This window comes from Nasonia vitripennis, chromosome 5 (assembly GCF_009193385.2).
Source record: "Nasonia vitripennis strain AsymCx chromosome 5, Nvit_psr_1.1, whole genome shotgun sequence".
NCBI lineage: Eukaryota > Metazoa > Arthropoda > Insecta > Hymenoptera > Pteromalidae > Nasonia > Nasonia vitripennis.
This window is the reverse complement of record NC_045761.1, coordinates 2,355,584-2,374,424: the sequence shown is the minus strand read 5'-3', so window position 1 is coordinate 2,374,424 and position 18,841 is coordinate 2,355,584. Positions and strand designations below refer to the sequence as shown.

Genomic DNA, 18,841 nt, shown 5'->3' with positions numbered 1-18,841 from the left:
GAGTAATATTGTTAACTGTATAACTGCTGCTGCTGCTGCTTTTTTCTTCGGTCGAGCTATATGTATAACACAAGCTCGCGCAAACGACTCGAGCGCGGCGATATCGTATAATGACGTGGGGTAAATGGCGCAAGAGTAAAACCGCATTTGAAACGTCCCCCGCAATTTTGCTCACACGTACGCGGAATATACAGCTACGCTCGTGTGTATACATTTCGCGGAAGAAAGGATCCTTCGCGCAATTTTTTTTTTTTTCGACTCCGCGAATCCGGAGGGAATTTTTGACGGATCAGCCGCTCTCGAGGTAAACAAAACCGAATACGCGAAAGCTGCAGCCGGCGAAATGGAAAGCTATAGAGAATTGAGGTAAATAAAAATATATAAATATGAAGCTACGCGGCGCATCCGTCAGAAGCGCCGTAAAAAAGTGCAGTGATTGAGGATAAAGCCATCAGGAGGCAGGGAGAGAGGGGCAGGCACGTAAATAAATTATTATTCGGGATTTATGGAGCTGAAAGTTGTAAAAAGTGTTTTTGATGGCCGCGGGGCCCACGCGGTAGCGGCGGAATTCTGAAATATCGCGCCCCTCGTATGCATCAGCGCCGTACTCGACACATACGCGCCGCACGCATAGCAGCACACAGTGCACTTGGCCGACAATAAAGAAGAAAAAACACACGAGCATATTCGCCTCTCTCTCTCTCTCTATCTCTCTCTCTCTCTCTCGTGTATAATTCCGTTGTTTATAGACACTTTTTTCGAACCGGCCGCCGCAGCCCCTCGCTGAAAATTTATTCCCAAGCATACTCGCTCTCGAGTTATACGTCCGCCTTAAAACTTTATTACACGTGAGAGCCGGGCCACGTATTTCGCCGCAGCTCACCTCTTTTCGACGTACGAAAAACATTTTTTCGCGCAAATAATGCACGCGCGCTCGCGGATTAGAACGGTTTTCACGAGCGAGAGAGCCTCGTCATTAACGTCGCGCGCGCGAATTTTAATGAAAGCTCGCTCGCTCCGCGTCAGCTGCGCAAAGAGAAAGAGTGCGGCGCGTTGCGCTGAATTAATGCTGCTGCGCGTATAGAAGGGGCTATACGTCGAGAGCCTTGGTCGTCAACGCCGACGTCCTTGTGTCTATGTGTGGCCCGTGATTCGACGTCGTGTAGTGCAGCGGCTTGGTTTTTGGCAAGATATACGGCCGGCTCTGAAAATCTGAAATTGATACCGGCCCCTGCCGGGGGCGACTACTGCGTAATGCTTCAACTTTCACGCCGCTGGACATTGATCCGCCGAAAATCATATTGGGGTTCAGGTAAAATGAAATTCCACGCGGAATTTTCGACGAATATGGTGTGCAAAATTCGCAGTTTTGAGCGCGTTAGTCGAAATTATGATAGTTCGGGTGAGCACGTACGCAGAGTCGATTGGACTGGTCACTGCGTCCGTTTTAAACGATTAAGGGAATTTATATACCAGCGAAACGCGATAGATCCTCGAGGCAAACGGGGACTGTATCAGCTGCAACGAGAGCCAATTCCAGCCCGAAACGAAAAGCCGCACAGAGTCGGTTCGCGCGCAATCGACGCCAGGGATCTCTCCCTCTCTCGAATTGGAAGCCGAAAAGTCGCCGCCGCGGTATAGTGTCTTATCTCTCCCCGGCTGCTCCGAAACACTGAGCGATGGTCCCGCTAAAATCGCTTGACCGACTCGCTCATGCGCGAACGGCCGCATCGGCTCTATACGTACCAAAGGGTATGTGTCGCTCGTGATAAATGCCCGCTTGCCCCGCGGACATTCTCCGAATCCGCCAAAGCTCGCGCAGCTCATGAAACATTAATACCGGCCATTCGGAAAAATTCTCGCGTTTTGTCCAGCCTCTCTCTCTGCGCGCGGTAAAACATAAAACCGCCTATATGAGCTTAATTCCTCGCCGCGAACTGTGCGCGAGAGCAAAAGAGATAAGAGAGAGCGGGGAGGGGGGGGGGAGGGCATTCATTAAAATTCATGCGCGCCTCTGTCGTTGCGCGAGTCGCGCGGCGAAAAATTGTCGACGTGATTTATGACGCTTTTCATAAACATAAGGTCGAAGCCGCCGAATATACGCGGTAAATTACGTTTCGCACACGACAACGGATCGTCGCGGCGGGCAACTTTTTTAAGCGAGTTACGCGCTCGAAAAACGCTAGGCGAATCCGATAATTACATCAACTCAAACGTACAAAGCGGAAATTCGCTTCCAGCCGAATAAATTTTTTGCGACGGTAAATAAGCCGATGCATATAGCCATGCGCACAAAAGAATAGCCGATATACCGCGCCAGCCGGAGCTTAATTAATCGTCGCTAGCGAGCACGTCGATGAATGAAAGGAGCACGCGCTCATCGCTGGCTGTCGAATGCACATGCATTATGCAGGGCGGACGCGCGATGCTGCAGCGCGCGAGCCGTCTGAAAAAGCGAGCGAGCGTGTAGGGGCAAGAAAGTAATGGAAAAAAGTAGTAGAGAGAGAGAGAGAGAGAGAGAGGCAGAAAGGAAAGTCGATCCTTTTGCCGAGGCGGGAGAGGCAAAAAAGCAGAGGCTTCAACTTTGCTTTACAAACGCTTAAGTGGGCATCTCATTAAATTGCCATCGGCCCCTTTTAATTGGTACATCTCTGAATTGAGTTGGCGAAACTTTCCGGCTGCCTCTAGCTCCGCTTTTTTCTCTACTCCCCGAGCTGTCTCTCTCCCTCCATTTCCACTCCATGTAAATTGGATCCGTGAGGCAAGTTCCGAAAGTATATAGGAGAGCCGCCGAAATACTCGGGCGCGGAGCAACAATTATTACTCTCCGGCCTTCTCGTTACTTTCATCGAGTTTCATAATTATGACCTACAAATCAGCGGAACCACTGGCCAAGGATAATGACGGAGGAATGAAATTACTCATTGTTTCGCGCGATCGTACGCGAATTAATGGTCCCCGTTTTACGCTGACCTGCCCCGCGACATCGGACTGTTCCGTCCCTCCTCCGCTGTTAAATTTTCCATTATCTTCCTTCTCTTCTTTTTCGCGTTATCAAATCTCCTCCTATACGACGCGAATTCGCAGAAATGGGAATTAATTAAAAGTTGCGCAAATTTCCAATCTAGCTTCGAGCGCATTACATACAATTGTGCTATCCGTGTGGGGGCGTTCGAGCAATAATTGAAAATTCTCTCTCGGCAGTTTGCAAACATTGAGCTTTCGGAAAGAATTCGCTCTTTCTCTCGTTTTCTCTTTCGCAAACATAAGTATCCCGCGCGTGTATAGGTGCACACGTCTAGCTATATATACAGGGCAGAGAGCAACACACGAGGATGCTCTGCAGCGCGCCGGCAAAAAGCTCTTCGCCCCGGAAATTGCCGGTCGAGTAATTTATAAATACTTGATGAAATCCACCGCTCTGTGGAGAGAGAGAGAGAGAGAGCAGAGAAAAAAGTTAATGTCGACGCCGCCGGAGAATGCAATTTAACGGCAGAAGGCGCTGTAATTTTGCCAAATGAGTGTACCAAGCTGCTGCTGTATAATAACACGCGAACTTTAATTCGTTTCCTCGGCTAAATTAACGATAACACCTATCGTTATACACAGCAGTAACGAAAAGTTCTGCTCTAGTCCTCCCCCTCGGATTTGACATTCTTGTCGCGTCGGAAAGCGCGAGAGCGGCCGCAGGCTAGCTATACAGGTATAGCCTCTCCCCGCATGCATGCATTCGAGCGTGTTTACATATATTGGCCGAGAGAGCGCCCGCTCGACTTGGCCCGGCGGAGCCACGCCCGGCTATCTCCCTCCGGTATATATAGCTGCATTCAAGAGATGCAGATGAATTTACCCATACGACGTGTTACACGAGACTCGCTCCGATTTTCCGTCGATGAAGAGTCAATCATGCGCGTTTGGCGAGAGCTGGTTACATTATAGTTCGACGATCGTATAATATTAAGGTATACGCCGTGAGATGAGTTGGATGGTTTTGAAATTGAGTTCGGCTGATGTGCGAAGAGTATGTGTGCTCTTGTTGAATTATAGGTTGAAATTACTCCGGCGGGAGCCTAGTTTCTAAATTAAAACGCTAAGTTGGAAGCTCTGCCTATATGCTCCAAGTTCGAACCTATTTCTGATGAGAAGCTATTTACACAGCCTCGACGTATGATTTCGAGAATTATTCGTGCAGAGTCTCTTATTTCCTCCGCCTCGTCAATATAGCCGCGTATACGGTCGGTCTACACGAAGCGCACAGTGGTGCGACTGCAAAGACTTTGTTTGCCATCGACTCGAGCTTTTTTCTCCCGTCGCGTTTGCTGTTCGCGGCTTTTCTCGTGTTCTCTCTTCTGTACAACAGCCTGTTAGCTGCTACACAAGCGACGTGGTTTTTAAAAAAAAACTTGACGATCGCTAGAACATACTCGCGGTTTGTCTCTCTTGCGGACGCACAGATACACTTGTGCGCGGACTGGAATTTTCTGATCTTCAAACGTATGCACGCTAGATCTGCGGTAGCAATGCGAGCGAACTTTTGCCAGGGGCTGTTCGATTCCTTTCGGACAAATGCATTATAGTCCGAATAAAAAGAAGCTCCGCAGGATACGAAAAATTCGTTCAGCTGATTTTTTGATTTCGTGGCAGGTATTTACAGGAACAGTGTACCTCAAACTCGTTTGATTAAGCAAGAAAGCGCCAGAGAGTATCGGCCGCAATTCGTTAAAATCAGCATAAGTTATTATCTTCTCCTCCCGATCCTAATAGGCGGCAGCGCGAGCGAGTGGTTAATTAGCGATCCTATTAAAATCGGAATCAGGCCGCGCAGCGAAAACTCGAGAGCGAAGGTCCGTCAAGCCCGAAACTCTCCTCTACGCGCGGCGAACTCGAATAAACGCAAAGAGAGCAATAGGAGCGCAAAATAAAGAAGCCCGAGAGAAGAGCAGCCTTCCCTCCTCTTATTGTTTCATCGAAACAATGAAAATTGCGCCTTACCACTTCATAATTAAAAGAAGAAGAAGCAGAAGCAGGAGGAGGAGAAGAAGACGAGGCGCAAAAGACGAAGGATGAGGAGCCAAGGCGAAAAAAGACGAGCCCAACAAAAGCCAGAACAAAGCGCCGCGCTGCGGGAGAAAAAAAAGAAACGCGAGCAACAAACACGCCTGCAGACTCCCCCGTCCATTTTATTTTTCACTTTTAATCAGCGCGAAAATTTAAATCTCACCCCTCGCGCGCGCGCGCGTCTTTACGAGCTCGCTGACAATTATACTTTCCGCGAGAGAAGGCCGTTATTCGCTCGAGCTCAGCCTTGCGTAAACCATCGACTCACGTGCGGTATCCGTTTCGACTCCGCTAATTGTGCACCGGCGTCAATCGATATTCGTGCGGCGCGGCAATTAGCGGCTTGAATTTCTCCCCCTGGAAAAATTCCGTTAGCCGAATTCCACGCGCGTGTTGTTATATTCCCTTATAGACGAGCGTGTCTACTGCGCGAAGCTTTTATTTCGAGTAGTCTGGCTCGAGCAGCTGCCGGATTAATACGAAGAGGAGAGAGCGCGTCTTACGTTGACGAGGCGGGCGTTAATGTGCAAATGTTTGTCCTGCAGCACCGACGATAATATACCCGCGTTATACACACCTCAAACGCGCGCGCGCGTGTGTGTGTGTGTGCGTATGGAGCAGACGCTAGCGAACAAAATTCTCTGCTTTACTCAGAGGGAATTACCGAACGTAATTTCGAGAGGTCGATCGGCCGCAGTACAACACATAGTCGTTCCATTAATTTAGCCGCGTGGCGAAGGGATTAATCGAAATTCATTAGGGCTTTCGGTGCAGCTGTTTATCACGGCTAATAATCGCGATGCATCATATGCAGAACTTCGGCCTCGTCAGGTTGATTACCAGGCGTACGTAGATACGCCCGGCTCTAGTCAGACGCGCGCGCGGATACCGATGACAAGTTACACGGGTGCTTTGTCGCTCTTCGCCCTTGGCGCATGTAATACTCCTATTTAATGGAAAATTCATCTCGAGAAATATCAGCCGGCTCGCGGTAACAACACTTTATTGCTGCGCGAGAAATAAGGTATAGGCGTCAAAAGTAGTGCTCGAAATTTACTGCGGAGATAGAGGGAAAGAGAAAGAGAGAGAGAGAGAGAGAGAGAGAAAGACACCCAGGAGAATGACCCGCGGCTGAATTGCTTTTTTCAAGCCGCCTGCCGTGCTCGCGACGTTGAATTTGATGTACGAGCGCTTTTTGCGCCCGCGCGCGAGCGGTGGCCGCCTCTATTATCTTTCTGGGGGAAAAAAGCAATCGGAGACGCGCACCGGCGAATCTCGCGCCCGTATGGATAAAACTTTTTCAATATTGTACCGTAAAATATTTTCCGCTCCGCGGCCGAGTAATTGCGTATTCCGGATTATGCCCGCCCGCGAGAAGCACGATATTGTTTCGGCGATCCAGCGCGTATATAATTCGGCGAACAGTTTGCGCTGACCTCAAAGCCTTTGACGGTGACGAGCTGTGCGCCCACTTAACGCGTACGCGAGAGACTGCGAGACAGCCGGAGAACGGTTATATATAACTTGTTCTCGGAATAACTACCGGCTCTGAGCGAAGGCTATGTTTGTGTAACTTCATGTTAATTGCGACCCGATTGTTTGCGAGGGCTAAACAAACCGCGAGAGATATCACGCTGTGATCGCTCGCGCGGGAAAGAATTAGTATACCTGTCTAAGTGGAATCAGATCGTGTGCATTAGTCTCGGCGGTATATATAGTCGAGGCCGCGACGCCGCGCGGGGCAAAGTACAGTTTGTTTTAACTTTGCTGTATCTCGTTTCTCCATTAGACGTGCAGCGCGCGAGGTTGCGCGCAGCCAAGAGAATATTTACTCAGTATTAATGCAGCTCTGTTGGAATTTTAGAGTTTACCCCCGGCTAATATTGTAATTATACGCGAGCCGAGTGGGTGTATTATGCAGCGTGTACTTTGCGAGGCAAAAGTTATTCCTTCGTTCATTTGAATTGGGAGAATTGAAGATTTTTCAGCGATTCGCCGTGTGCATCGGCGTTAGAATTTCGAGAAATGCAGCTTCAAAGGCGGCAGCTCTGAGACCCGTCTGGCTTTAATCCGCTTTGATTATTTCAATCCGCGGTCGAGATTGAATTAAAGTCGCGCTCACGGACCGCACGGCGGCCGGCGGTCGTTTGAAGTTTCCGAATAAACGTAAAATATAGAACCTCGTAGCGCGCGGATATACGTATAAAAATTAACGATTTCTCCTGCGCAGCGGAATCTCGAGGAAGTTGCGCGAGCAACTCCGGCCCCGACGCGTCGGGGGAGATGTCCCCTCTATCTCGCCCTCGACAAGGGCTCGAAAGAGCGGGTTAATTTGAATACAGGGATTAGACCGCGCGGGGATGAAATTTAACGAAGCCAGAGAGTAGCTAGAGTGAGAGAGCTGGTGTTTAAGAGAGCCGCTTAGATCGATCGAAGTAGCAGCACACTTTCGCCCCTCGTAAGCCCGACGTTAAGTTCGCAATGTCGTCAATTTGCGATACGCGGCTCTCGATCAACGGCTAGCACGAGCATCGCGGCAAGCAGATGGCCAATCTTTCCTCTTAACGCTAACGGAGAATTGCAGGAACGTAAAAAGCTCGAGGGACACGAATCTGGCGGACACTTAACAGCCGGCTCTTAATGACCAAGCGGCCGTACAAGTACACAGCCGCAAAGAATTGGGTCGAGCTCGTATATCCGCGGTGCACAGCTTGACGAGGCGGATTTTCGGGACGGCTCGTATAAAATCGTTCGCGTGAACTCGGCCGCGAAGGAAAAAGCTTCCCCGCGCGTCGCTGTTGTTTCGCGACACGGACGCGGATGAGCTCCGGGAGTAGCGCTTTTCATCATATAAATGTTTGAAGTTCTTTGAAAGCCCACTTGTTGCGGGAAATCCAGCGCGAGCTCTCTAAATACGGGCTCGTTGATTGCGAGAGCCAGTAGTAGCTCAAACACCTTGAAGAACTACGAGCGCGGAGGGACGAGTCGGAGGAGGACACGGAGAGAGAGAGAGAGAGAGAGAGAGAGAGAGAGAGAGAGAGGACTGCGGAAAACAATGGCTTTTTTGAACGACCGGAGGATGAAAAGCTCGTCCGGGACCTGTTGAAGAATGCGCGCCCCGGCTGAAACGAACTGCGCTCGCACGTACGGTTAATCGATAAGAGTATGTGTGCGTGTGTCGGGTGTGAGAGTGCCATACTATGCGGACGTGGGCGCGCGCGGAATTTTAAATTATTTTCCTTTATATTCGACGCTTGATTACTGACGCTTTCATTTCGCGTGTTAATTGTATTGTTTGCGAGAAATGTCAATCGCGTGACGTTTCGACAGAGGTATTATTACCCCCGAACCCCCCAGTGAATATCGAGGTCTTTGATTCCCGGAATACGATCGAGCGGTCCTTTTGAAGCGACTTTGTCGAACTTGTATTTTCTCGCTCGCGAAATTAACTCTATGCAAAAATAATAACGCTCTCTCGCAAAGGCAGTAATTCGATATTACAATTTCGTAAAAGTCGCATAGGCGCATTCAATGAATTCTCTCCAACTATACGCTCGATCGGATTTACAATATATTCCATTCAATCAACGGTCCGTAGCGCAAAAACTAGCCAACGCGAATAACCTTCGGCGGGTACCGTACTATAAAGTCCGGCAATGTTCTTTTTTTTGCGGATTAGGCGAGCAGCAGCGCCGAATAACGCCAGCAGCAGCAGCGGACAAAGACAATAGAACGTGCGGTCTGCGCGCTGGCTTTTTACCGCGAGACGGCTCTCTATATCTATATAATCGACCGCGCTGGACAGCAGCCGAGAGGAGCGTCTGGGGCTGCATCGGAGTGTACTTATATAGTTATCGCGCGCCGAATATTCGCTTTGAGTGACTATTTCGGCCATTCCATAAAGGCAACATCTCGATCCTGCCTTGTGTTACGCAAACAAACGGGGAATCTAATCCAAAAGACTGGGACGACAAAGCGGCTAATCTCCAGTGCGCGATAATGCAAGACACGCGAGTTTTCAGCGCACAGTCGTCCCCGGCGGCGCGCCGTCGATGACAAGATTTGCCTAATCCGCTTGCTGGCTTATCCTATTTACGTCTTCGATTACCTCGTCGTCGGCGCGGGCGGCAGTCTTGTGCGGATGGACAGGATTAACCCGGTGCGCCAGATAACACCTCCGCAGTGGGCTACTGAAAACTCGTCTTTTTTTTCTCTTTCTCTCTCTCTCTCGCTTTTATTCGATAAGGGGAGAGATAACAGCTCGCTGCGTTCGCGATTAACCGGGCCGGCAAAGTCCAACACAACAGGTTCGAGAGAGTGGCGGAAAGCCCTCATTGAAACATCTCGGATCGGCAAGTTAAATTAGGCAAGTTTGTGCGCTTGCTCGGCTCCCCGATCAAAACTGCGCGCGGCCATTGTTGACCTATGCAATCTCTCGCCAGTCGCCGATACACACACACACACAGAGAAATACAACGTCCATAGTCATCATCGCTGCCTTTCCTCGCATAGACCGGGTATACGTGTAAGCAGAAGATTCTAAGGCTTCGCCCGTCGCGTTGCGATAAGTTGGTACGTACGGGTCACTCAGGCGTGGCTGCTGCTGCTTCTACTCTGAACTTCGCGTGCCGCGCGATAAACTCGCCCTTCTCTCTTCTACGAAGCTGTGTAGATATAGCTTACATGGACTGCACTCTCCTCTCTCTTGCTCGCTCTCCCTGTCTAGTCTCGTTTTTCTTTTTCGCGCGGCGGCCCGGTCTGTTTGTCGGCCGCAAACAATGCGGACTAATTGCCTCGGAATTTTTTGGCCCGCCCGTGTTTGCTCTTTATTATATAGCTTTTTGGCGGCCTGCCGCTTTGGGCTTATTAAGCTGCCGTATACGTGCCTCGACGTCGCCTCGGTTCGCGTTTTTTTCCGTGTATTATAAGCGTGTAACGATCGCGGCGAGGCAAAGAGAATCAAAATGCAGCGTGGGTTCTTACGACGATGAAAAAGTTCTGCTCTTAATTGAAAAAGTTGGATACACAGAGAGAGCGTATCCAGTGTGCAGGGATTTCGATTGAAAAATGCGGATGCCGAGAAGAGGCTTTTTTACTCGCGGAATAATCAAAACGAAAAAATCCCGAGCTCTCGAGTTGCGCGCGTACGCAATATCAAGTCCCTAGCGGCGATCGGTGTAACTTATATGTGCGAGGGTGCGTCGAAAAAGTTAGCTATATGCAATGTGGGGTATGCTGAAAAAGTCTAATTGCCCTAACTGACGTATACTTTTGTTTTTTTCTCAATACGCCGCGCTATCGGCATTTTTCAACCCGGAAATGAAAAGAGCTGTAACCCTATTTTTTCCCCTGTAAAAGCCATCAGTCTCTCGTCCCGCGCTTATTACAGCTCCGGCGCGCGCATACGCGTGCTGCGGGAGTAAACGACCCGAGAGAGAAGGAGGTGAGGGACGCGGAGGAATCAGCAATTAAAATGACGCAGCGAGACGACGCAAAGTTCCCCGTCACAAATTAATTGGTTCTTCTGCAGCCGTTAGCATATTGTGCAGATGGGACTGTAACACCCACACACACACACATGCGCACACACACATACGTGTATCTCGGAAGTAGCCATATACGATAGCGAGGCACATCGCGGAAGAGCAGAAGTCCAGCTATATACGCTGGCCAGTCATGGCTCGCCCGATAATAACTTTGCACGTTTGCATGTACGGATACGTCGTCGCTGTACACAGGGACGTTTCCGTGTACGTGGATATAGCCGAAGTCTTTTTTTCTATAATAACCGCGTTTGTAGTCAGTCGTGGGTCAGTAGAGCGAGTCCGAGTTTGCTCAGCCGCGTGACGCGGCGTATGCTCATAAATATTCCAAGGATGCGAACACGATGTTCCTGAAATCCGGCATAAACGAATACACGCCTCCGTCGTCGTTCGGATATCTTTTTTCGACTCATGAATCTTTCATCCAAATTGACTGTTTCGGTATTGAATCTGAAAAATCCGGGCTCTGAATAATTCCGGAAAAACTTGAACTTTATCGCCGCGAGACGCTGATTTATGCGCATAACTCGACCTCCGACGCCATAGCGAGTGTTTCTTTTTTCCTCTCCCCTATACACACGTGCATCGACACCGATAATTTAGGTTTTCCACGGCCAGATAATTCCATTTCAGTCACATATAACGAATCGATTTTCCTCGCTCCTCATCTCGCCGGACTTTACGATAGCTCGGGAAAATGAAACAGGAAAAGACACGAAAAATCACGTGGCGGCGGAAGGGGGAAGTCGTAAAACTCGAAAAGCCGAAGTACAGCACAGAGTCGTGTCGACCCGCAGCCGGCCGCGTATATAAACAAGCGGACAAATCGACGCGTCAAAATCCGCCAGAGTGGAAAGCGCTCGTCCCCGGCAAATTCGGCGTGATACACAGTAGTGGAACGACGTGGAATGACCTATACCTGCCCCTTTCCCTTCGCCGCCGCCGGAAGCGACACACGGCTGCACTGCGGCGTCGAAAGTGCGTCCTTACTGCACGCGCCTGGCATACAATGCGAGCAGCGAGTGCATTATATACCCGGAGCACAAGGAGATTAAACGTCGCGAGAGCCCGACCGCGAGACACTAGAAGCCTGCACATTATGCATACACGCGGCGTATATTAGAGGGCTATGCGCAGGCGCGCGTGTGACCGCGCATTTGTTCCGCCGATGATGATAACGACGATTATGCGGCTGATAGAAGCCTGCTGTGCTCGCGTGGATTGATTGTTATTATTTAAAATATTCATGCATTTAATCCGGTGTATATCGTATACTTAATTGCTCGGATCTGCCGCGGGGAGGGATCTCTCGACGTTGGGCTTTCGGGGAGAGGGGGGGGGGGGTATTTATAATACGCCGCAGGGGTGCTTTGTTTGCTCGTTCGACGTTTCTGGGGATTCCCGGGGAATCGAAATAATTCGCGCGATTCAATGGTGTATATCAAATATCGACAGGTGATGAATTAAAGCTTCGCCGCTAAAGTTGCGCGCGAAATGTCGCGCAGTGAAAAAATACTAAAGGACGCTCCTGCAGTGGGAGCAGGCGTGCTCCTGTAATTAATACGGCAAAATGCTACTCAAGGCTATTAAGGAGCTCGTTGATGGAGCTGCGCAGGTAACGGCCGTAACAGCGTTAAAAGCCACAAAGACGCGGTCGCCGTAGGTTGATGTTCTGGGACATTTCTCCGGTTAAATTAATAAACTCTGCTTCGGCAGCCCGACAGAGCGTAAAGTTTCATTTTTTAACGCGGAGACGTTCGAGGAGCGCACGCCGTGTATCGCTCTCTCGATCCGTAGACCTTGAGAATACTTTAGAAAAGTTCGACTTTCAGCTTCTTATGGCGTGCGCGCAATCTGGGCTTTTCCAGCGAAGAATGACATTTTATTAAGCTTTTATTACTCATACGAGTCTCGGCTTGAGAGCATTATATGCATTTTTTTAACTTTATCCTTTATGCTCGCCATAAATCCATGAATGATAACAAAAGGCTCGTAAATTTACTCCGAACTGGAAAATTCTATTATCGTGCGGATATCGTTATGCCCTCTCGCATAAATGCTTATTATAACACGAGGCCAAAATCAACACAGGTTGCTTCGGAACTTTATTAAAGACCATCGCAAAGTCCGCAAGAAGCGTATGAATTCTCGTGCGTGCGGTGAATTTGATGCATATCAAGCGTCAGACTTTACATAAAAATGTCTTCCGTCGCGAAAAAATTCGATGAATATTAAAAATATCGAGCTAAGCAAGACCATCCACATCGAGTTCGTGCTTTATACGTTATAGAAATTACGTGCTATATATTTATAGTCGTGCGCATCGAGGGTAATAAATGACGCTAGACCAGGAATTTGCGGCCTGCGCGTTGTATATTTATACGTACTGCGGCTTGCGACGATGGAAGTGTTGAGTAATGTGCGCACGCTAGTCTCAAAAGGCAACTTCACACGTAATGTACAAATAATGGCGTAATATATGGCCGGAAAATTCAACAGCCCGATGCAGTTTCTCTTCTTCATTTTGCGCGCTACACGAGGGTAAGTGTCAAATATTTTTAAGGCAATCCGCAGAACTACATTTTATCTTAGAGATATACGTCGGAAATAAAAGCTCAAAATGCTATTATTTCACTGCGTATTAGGTTTCTTTTAATCTTCCGGTACTATAACTAGTATTGACAAACGATGAAAAATGCAAGACTTGAGGTGTACGAAGCGCTAGTAAAAGTCAATCGGTCACATGCAGATTGAGGGTTTTACAAAGCTTACTATATACAGGTAATCTACTTACAAATTCCCTTAGTACATAGACGAACGAAACTGATCGCTACGACTAAACGGCTTTTCAAGCGACTCTCAATCTCCCGGGTTTCTATCCCTATGCAATTTGCTTCGCGCACTGATGGAAAAGGTACACAAAAATGATAAGTAATTACGTTCAACGAAATATTTAATTTTCAGTTATTAAAACGCACTTAACGAATTTCGCGATTTGACTTTTAAACTGAATTTAATCGAGCGGAATAAATATGCTGATTCCGAGGCAACTAGTTTGGAATTCCGGCAAGTATGTACACAAGTCATATAAGCTGCATGTTTACACAAACCAAGAGCAAGAGAGACATTCGCGCGAGCTTAGAGAACTTTCCAGTTCGGAAAGATGAACTACTTTTTCGCGATTGCATCTCGTAGTCGATTTTACAATTTCAACGGTTAATTTCAAATCGCGTTTCGAGTCAGGAAGTCGAGCGAAGTCGAATCTACATCTGCAAGTAGAAAGGAGGGAGGCGACGAAGCAGGGCTGCATAAATGTATTCTGCAGTTACACTTTAGATTGTAGCTGTCGCGTGAATATACCATCAAAGGCATTCCTTCAAAAGTTGTGTAATATCGTGAAACTGAAATAATGAAGGTATATCCAATTAAAAGTCGCGCGCGCGCGCGCGTTGGCGGCGAGAGGGCTCGCGGGGCGCGACCCTTCGCTTTCGAAGCTCCGGCGAAAAAAGCAACATTGCGTTTGTATTAATGAAGAGTCATCGTCGCTGTTTTTCGCATACGTTGAATCCTGATTGAAAATCCCAACGGTTTCCGATGAAAAATTCATCCCGACAACACTCGAAAAAATAAATACTCGCAGGAGGTCGTATAATACATTCGAACGAGTCCTCGGCTGATAATACATCGAATAAAAAGCTCGAGTCTCGATCAGCAGGTTCAACCGCCGCGAAATCATGACCGATAAAAAGCCCCGCGGCGCTCACGTCATAAATCAAAATTCAATCTCGGAGAGAGTCGCGCTGCGGAAAAAGAGGGTATCTCCATCGCCAAAATCAGCGGCCCGCAAAAACGCATCCAGGATCGGCGACAGCGGCAGCAGGAAGACGCGTCGCGCAGTGTAGCGCACAATCACTCACCGAGCGCCGGCGTGCAGTCCGCGCAGTGGCAGGTTCGCTCATTTTGCAGGCGGAGGAGACTCACACTGCAGCGGCGGCGGCTCGCCGGTTCATTGACGGCCTTCGCCGGCGGCGTTTGCCGCTTATCGATACTCGCATCTCGCGCACACGACGATGGAAACAATGCCCGCGCACTTTGGCTATCCCGTTCACCGGTCGGACAAAGGCTCGCACCGTGTACGATATGCGCACAAAAGGGCACACAAAGAGAGTACGCGCGCTATCGCGAGGAACGAGGTTTGCGCGCGGGGCCAGAGGCTGCAGCGAGATGCGTCTTCCCGCCGAGCGACACTCGCCGCGACTGATACCGGGAGTCGAGCGGGTGAACGAGCGAACAACTGCAGGGGGCGGCGGGTGCACACTGCTGCGCGCGGCCGCAGCTCGCTGGGCGTTTCTCGCTCCTGTGTAGCCGACGCCGCCGCCGCCGCCGCCGCGGGAGGTGGGTAGGGAGGCATAGCTGCGAGAAGTGCGAGAAGCCCTCCCTCTCCCTGAATCTTTTAGAGAGAGAGAGAGAGAGCGGAATTTCGCTCCGTTGGAGTGGCAGGGTAGTTAAATTCCGTCGCCGCGAAACGCGCGAAAACGTCAGCCCCTTATATATTCTTTGACGCGAGCGCGGTCTATTATTCCCTCGCTCGACCGCTTGACTGCCGGCGGCGGCAGCAAGCGGTTATAGCGTGTCTCGCGCGAGAGCGCGGGAGTCGCGGAAGCGTTCGAAAATCGACTGTTATCGAGTGTGTATTGGGGGGTCGCTACGCAAACCCCCCCAAGTATACTCCCGGCGTCGCCCGTAAAGACCCTCTGATTTATGCTCCTCCGAGCGCGTCGAGAGTGCCACGATCCTCTGAGACGGAAAGAGGCTGTGTGGGTGGATGTGTGTGTGCCGTGTGTGTGTGTGTGTGTGTGGGTGTGTGTGTGTACGGGGGGTCAAAGGAACACGCCGGGCCCAGGAGGGCGAGAGAGAGAGAAGGAAGATTAACGCACATGCACCGTATACGTGCAGTGTGGAGCTCCGCACCCGCTCTCTCGCTCTAAAGTATTTAAGGGGTGAGACGTCATTCGGATTTCAGGAGAAGGGATCGCTGCTGCTGCAGTCGAGTGAATTTTCCGCTGCGCATCGCGCTCGAGTGAGATAAGAATGAAGTGCGCCGCGCATTATTTTCGCCTAGCAGTCAATGGACGAGCGCGCGCGTCTCTCGATAAGAACGTCGCCGGGAGAGAACAAGTGCTGGTGCGGAAAAAGCGGATTTCACTATGCAGCCCCGGCGCCGGGGGCCATCAATTTGCTCTCGGGCATCTCCCGGCGACGAGTGGCGCGCTAACGCTCAGCCACTCCGGAAAAAGGGTGCAATTTAGCGCGCGCCTGGTATTTTGCCGCGCGCGCGCGCGCGAGCCGAGAGAGAGAGAGAGAGAGAGTTAGTGCGCGGCTAATACGCCGCCGGGATTTTATGTCCCGCGTATGGACGGGCTCCTTATGTGCTGGCGGAGATTTACGCAGCGCGAAATCTATTAGGGCGATTGAACTGCAGCTAGCGCTGAAACAAAGCCTGTGATTCACTGCACCGAGGCGTCGCCTTTATCGCGGGATAACGAGGGCCATTTTTACACGCAGCAGCGCGAGTTGTGTTTTCGAGACCGTGTATACACCGTGGCTTTATACACGAATACAGTGGTGTAGACCGGCATAGCGCCGCGCGGACACGCGACTACTCTCTCTCTCTCTCTGCAGCGACGGGGTGATTAACGACGCGATTACAAGGGATGTGCGTATACAGCTCGTCGGCTCTGTTTGTTCAGTAGCGGAGCTCGTATAGCGCAGATAACTCTCGGGGAGTCGACTGGCCGCGCGCCGTTTTTTGAGAGAATCAAGCGGCGGTTCGTTCGCCGTTACTCCCCCGTAGTGTCACCCAGCGGGTGCCTTTTTCCCGTCCTGTCCATCGCGATCGCGCTGAGCGTCCGATTAATTACGGGATGAGCGTCGTCGCGCTGCCGAATGATCCACGACTTGAGTCATCGGGAGGAGCCGCTCTGCTGCTGGAGGGGAGTAACTGACAGGCGGCTGCGACTGCAGTACGTGCCGCCGGCGAGCTTCCGCCGCGTTAATTACTGCGGCACTGTAGGCTAGACTGTGACGATTTTTGTGATTCCGTATACGCGGCCGAAGTGACGTGTGTCCGGCGCTGAATTTTTTCTACGCGAAAGTTTGCAACCCCCTCCGTGGAGAAAAAGCTGTAGGAGACGTCGATGCATTCACGGCGAATTCGAGCGATGCATCAGGCTATTCGGAACGAACGTATCGTCGGCTGTACGTGATGAGCGAATCAAAACGCTGCCGTGTATTATGCGCGGTGTGCAGGCTGAACGTGTATCGCGCGATATAATGTCGCGCGTGAATTTAATTCAGCCGTATAACGCGTATACGCATTGCAATTATATGAAATTAACGTCGAGCGAGGCAGTGGATAATATACAGAGTGACACGCGCATCGCATCAGGCGTCAAGGCTCTTCTTCCCCATTGACTCGATATACCTGTAGAGCCGAGCGCGACGTCGAAGAGCCCGATGTACTATGGGTAACAGACTTTTTTGTATCAACCGCAAGTTCGTAGACGATGCGACGTGACTCTTTCTCTCTCCCTCTCGGGCGACGCTCTCGGCTATTGTCTGCGCGTGGAAAATACACGTGAGTGGCTGCTGCTGCGCTGCTACGTGTTTCCTCGTCGCTATGATCTTCTCTCGGATATAGACGCAGCTCGGGCGTGACCTCTTTTTATCTCTCGCTCCTGCTCCACTATGTGGTTTTCTCTCTCTCTCTCTCGATATGCGGTCGCAGAGGCTAGAATTTTTGCGCTTGATAGTAATCTCGCTCGCGTGATTGTTGGGGTTGTGAAATATCATTTTCACAGGCGACTGCGTTCTCGATCCCGGATTATTTGTTCCGGCGAGTTGAACATTGGCTTGGAAATTGATCGTTGTGTCAGCCTATTTTTTCAAACATTTCCACACGACGCTCGCGACTTTTTTTATGAAAAAACACGTGTGCGACAAATTTAATCCGGAAGCCCACAATAACCCGAACTTGCGCGTCGCGTCGCAATACCCAAAGTTTTTCATTTAAGCTCGAAGGAAATTCATAATAAACTAAAGTTTTTGACAAGCGTTACGCGCGCCAACTTACCTGCAAGTATTAGCAGTAGCTCGCCAAGTTCTTTTTTTTTGCGGTTGCCAGAACATGCTTCTTCGCGTGTTCTGGATTAAATATTCTCAAGGGAGGTTCGTATTTTCTTGTTCAACGAACTAATTATGACGATTCGAAGAAAAAAAGCGAGCGTCAGATGCGGATACTTCGGAAAGCTTTTTCCAGTATCTTTGGATCCGTCAGCGGTATTGGTGGAAATTAAGTTTCCGAGATCGCTCATCGGGTTCCTAATGGCCGCGAGGCACCGTGTGCGCGCCAACATTATAGACCAATCAGCCGCGCGAGATAGGAAACGGATGAGCAGAATTCACTGCCCGTAAGCTGTAGCCGAAAAGGAAAGCTCGATAAACCGCGCGTGCTCATAGAAATACACGGAAAATTTCGCGTTGCCGAGCTCGAATTTTTTTCGCGTCCGCAATAATTCGCTTCGGATTTGCACGAGGATATTTGAAAAACGCGCGACGACAGGTTTGAAATCTCATCTCCTGGCTTATAAAAAATATGAAATGTAACACCGGTTTAAATTCTGTCGTTCTGACATTTCTCGGAAGAGATTCAAAGTTGAGGGTCAAAAAACTGTTGGAAAATTTTCGAATTCCACATAAAAAGCTCGGCAAAATCCCATTTCGCAGCGCAGAACGTCCCGTGTACATAGACCCCCCGTCGCCGTAGCATCGAGGGGGAGGAGCAGCAGCAGCAGCAGCGGCGGCAGTAGACGTTCGAGAAATTAATCGAAGCTTAATCACTCTTCCCGCCGGCGAGAGTAAACGAAAAGAGCAATCAAGAGCTTTCTCCTGTATACACGTGTACTTATACACTGTGTACTTATATACGCTCGTCGTCGTCTCGCAAGGAAGCCCCTCTCCTGATTATCAAAACGGAAACAGGCATATAAGCGCACTCGCAAGCTCGCCGGCGTATCCGCAGCTAGTTCCTCAATACTACTCCGCGACACTCTCTGGCAGCTGGCGTCGTCGCGCCGAGACTTATTGACTCTAATCTATTTATTGCTATGCGCTCGAGTTGGGATGGCTTTTCCGGAAACCTGGAGAGAACTTCTGGGATTCCGACGCGTTGCTCCGCTCTC

General features: G+C 49.9%; 1 protein-coding gene across 4 annotated transcripts in view; it reads right to left on the bottom strand.

Annotated features, from left to right (window-relative positions):
* Positions 1-18,841, bottom strand: part of LOC100123035 — an 84,456-nt gene that overhangs the window by 63,706 nt on the left and 1,909 nt on the right. For 2 of the 4 annotated variants that reach the window (XM_031931907.2, XM_031931908.2), the window contains exon 1: positions 14,519-14,903. The exons of the other annotated variants lie outside the window; for them this stretch is intronic. In XM_031931907.2, the coding sequence (XP_031787767.1) occupies positions 14,519-14,560 (42 nt within the window). In that variant the 5' untranslated portion in view covers positions 14,561-14,903. Of the gene's footprint in view, positions 1-14,518; positions 14,904-18,841 lie in introns of those variants that run through there. 4 annotated transcript variants of the gene reach the window in all.